The following is a 2,743-nucleotide window of genomic DNA, read 5'->3' as shown; positions in this document are numbered from 1 at the left end:
TTCTATATACCTCTTTGATGAATCAGGGATCAAATCTGAAGGTCGAAAATCTCCAGAATTTTTCTAGATCTGGTTGAAACAAGGCAACAGAACACATGGATAATTGCCAAGAGGTGCCTAGTCTCAAGTTATATGGGTAGCAACAGGGAATGTATTGGGAGTGTCGCGTGGTATCATTCCTTCAATGAGACTATTTACCGAACGAATTGGTATCATGTGGCACTCAACACGATCGTGTTGCTACTCACGCTCCGGATGGACACTTAAATAGGGGCCAATTTCCACGGAAAAATTAGCTCCTATTCAATTGTTGACACGTTAAGAAAATCCTGAAAATCTCATGCGACGTTCCAGATTAAATTATCGTGAGACTTCTGATGGAATTCGAACCCGAATCCTCTTCAATGTCTAGAAGACTACTTTGCTGCACGATCAGCAATCTGATTCTAACAAAAGTAGATTATATCCTACGTAAATTTTATTAAAAACAGTATTTTAAAAATCAATAACAAATTTTGAATGAAAAAAAAAATGAATTTTGTAATTTAAATCCGAACTTAAATATTGTTAAATTTTGAACAGATCCCTTTTAAATTATAATTTTTCATCTTGAAGTAACTCGAAAGCGGCCACAACACTCGAACCACATCGAAGAATTGACGTCGTGCAAATGGTTAAATATTTCCTTCAGATCATCAACAGATAAAGAATGTTTTCTCTCCTGTAAACGGAAGACTCGTAGATTGGGAAGATGATCCAAAATCTGGTATATCAATGCCTTTGTAACGCTTTCACAATTAATGAAATAGATCTTTTTCAGGGTGGCGGGTAGAAAAATAATCGACTTCAATGAATAATCCTTAAAATTAATACCGTTTATGCGTATACTTTCCAATGAAGGGGAATTCTTAAAAACTAAATGGAAGAAATCATCCCATGGTTCCCATTCCAGAATGTTGCACGTAAAGGATTTCAAGGATCTAAAAATTGGCTTATTATCGGCAGATACGCTCCTGAAATACAGATGAAATATAGAGAAAAGGTAGATTGTCTCTAGATTGATGCAATATTTTCCAATGAAGTACACATTGACGTATTTAATGTTGTGCAGTTCTAATCTCTTCAAATTTTTACCCGACAGTGATAGGAATTGTACAATTCCTACTTCGAATGTCAGATTGTTATTACGTGAAATAATTGAAAGATTTTCTAAATAATTTAATTTTGGCAACGTAAGCAATTCTTCGTCATTTATATTTACTTCACGTAAGTGCAATTCTTTTAAATATGGAGTACAGAGCAATATATCGAATATGTTCAAAGGTTCCTCTTGAGAGAATCGTGATAAGTTTAAATTCTCGAGGTGTAGAATACGATCGAAATAATAACAGCTGTAACGATTTAGTGTAGGGTATAAAACACTTTTGCTGGCATCCAAAAGTCTTAAATTGTGAGTATTTAGTACAGTAATAAGGCCCTTCCACGTGACTTGGGTGTCATCGATTCTTAAGTATTCAAGTTGCTTACATCGACACGCTTTGTTTGCATCGTAGAAGAGAGAGAATAGGCCAAAATCCGTGATAGAACATGAAGACACATTTAAAAATTTCAAGAAATGGCAATTTTCTCCAATATTCTGTAAAATTTTATCGGTTGTATTCGTGTTTCTTAGATTTAATTCGATAATATTCGGCATATGACTTATCAATGTTCGTAGATCTTCTTCAGATAAATTTGCAAAAGTTATATGGGCAAATGTAATTTTCTGAAAAGATAAATATCAATTTCTTAAAGATAATTCCAAATTTATCAATAATATTGTTTAAAGCTACCTTGCAAACACTTTCCATGCGTAAAAATGGTAAATCGTATAGAAGAAAAGATAAGTATAATTTCTTAATCCCAATTCTGTGTATGCAATATGTGAATAGAGGATTGTGATAAGGTGGAGGTACCATTAGATCTTCGCAAACCATTGGAGCTAAAAATGATAAAGTAAAGCAATTAAACAAGAGAAACGTACGAGTAAAGAACCCCCTCAGAAATATTTTGTAAAAGGTCAATCCCGGATATATCGTTTGGCTCTCTCGATTGTAAGCATGGGCAAATCCTTAATGGATACCATTATAAGGTTTTCTTAGTGCAAAGGCGGAAGCAGTTTATAACATGGTATGGTATATATATGGAAAAAAAATGAGGCAAAAGACTTACGAAGTCCACAAAACAGCATGGTGAAATCCACATTTCTTTCTTGATATACCATCAATGTATCCCTCGGGTTGTTTTTGACATACCGAAGGCATATTTTGTACAGTTTTAATTTTCTTGGCATTTTCTTTGTTGTTTTCAATCCATTAACAATAGTAATCATAACAAATTAAAATATTATTATGTAACAATTATTTATGGTACATTTTAGTTTGTGGCATCCTAAAATGAAAATTTTTTTATATTATGAAGGCTCTTTTAGTATTATCTATCGTGTGTTCGGCTACGCCCATAATGGGGGAGTCCATAGAAAAAACATTAAATTTTTAACTTATCTGCTGGAGATAGCATGAACGACCTTAAAGGCCACAATCAGCCTTAATTTGGAGCACTTTTGGCACAGTCGATGTACAGATAATTTTAAAAACGTTGAAGGTAACACACGTGTGAAAGGAGAAGTAAACTCTTCTTCACGTTGCTTAGTAACAGTAATTAATCACAACGTGTTTGGAATGCTGCAAACGTTAGAACAAAA

General features: G+C 33.7%; 1 protein-coding gene across 2 annotated transcripts; it reads right to left on the bottom strand.

The window, feature by feature from the left end:
• Nucleotides 1-602: 602 nt before the first annotated feature.
• LOC136981643 (F-box/LRR-repeat protein fbxl-1-like) lies at nt 603-2,344 on the bottom strand. 2 transcript variants are annotated; one of them, XM_067277975.1, is made up of 4 exons: nt 2,212-2,344; nt 1,833-1,981; nt 1,135-1,765; nt 603-1,053 (listed from the first exon to the last, which is right to left on the bottom strand). In XM_067277975.1, exons 1-4 carry the CDS (start codon nt 2,330-2,332, stop codon nt 605-607), a joined length of 1,350 nt encoding a protein of 449 aa, XP_067134076.1. In that variant the 5' UTR covers nt 2,333-2,344; the 3' UTR covers nt 603-604. The 2 variants fall into 2 exon arrangements, with proteins under 2 accessions (XP_067134076.1, XP_067134075.1); XM_067277974.1 differs by having other exon boundaries at nt 603-1,765.
• Between the last annotated feature and the right edge of the window lie 399 nt (nt 2,345-2,743).

Source organism: Centruroides vittatus, unplaced genomic scaffold (assembly GCF_030686945.1).
Source record: "Centruroides vittatus isolate TY-2023 unplaced genomic scaffold, ASM3068694v2 contig_786, whole genome shotgun sequence".
Taxonomy (NCBI): Eukaryota; Metazoa; Arthropoda; class Arachnida; order Scorpiones; family Buthidae; genus Centruroides; species Centruroides vittatus.
The sequence above is the reverse complement of the archived record's forward strand: the minus strand, read 5'-3'. Positions and strand labels throughout refer to the sequence as shown.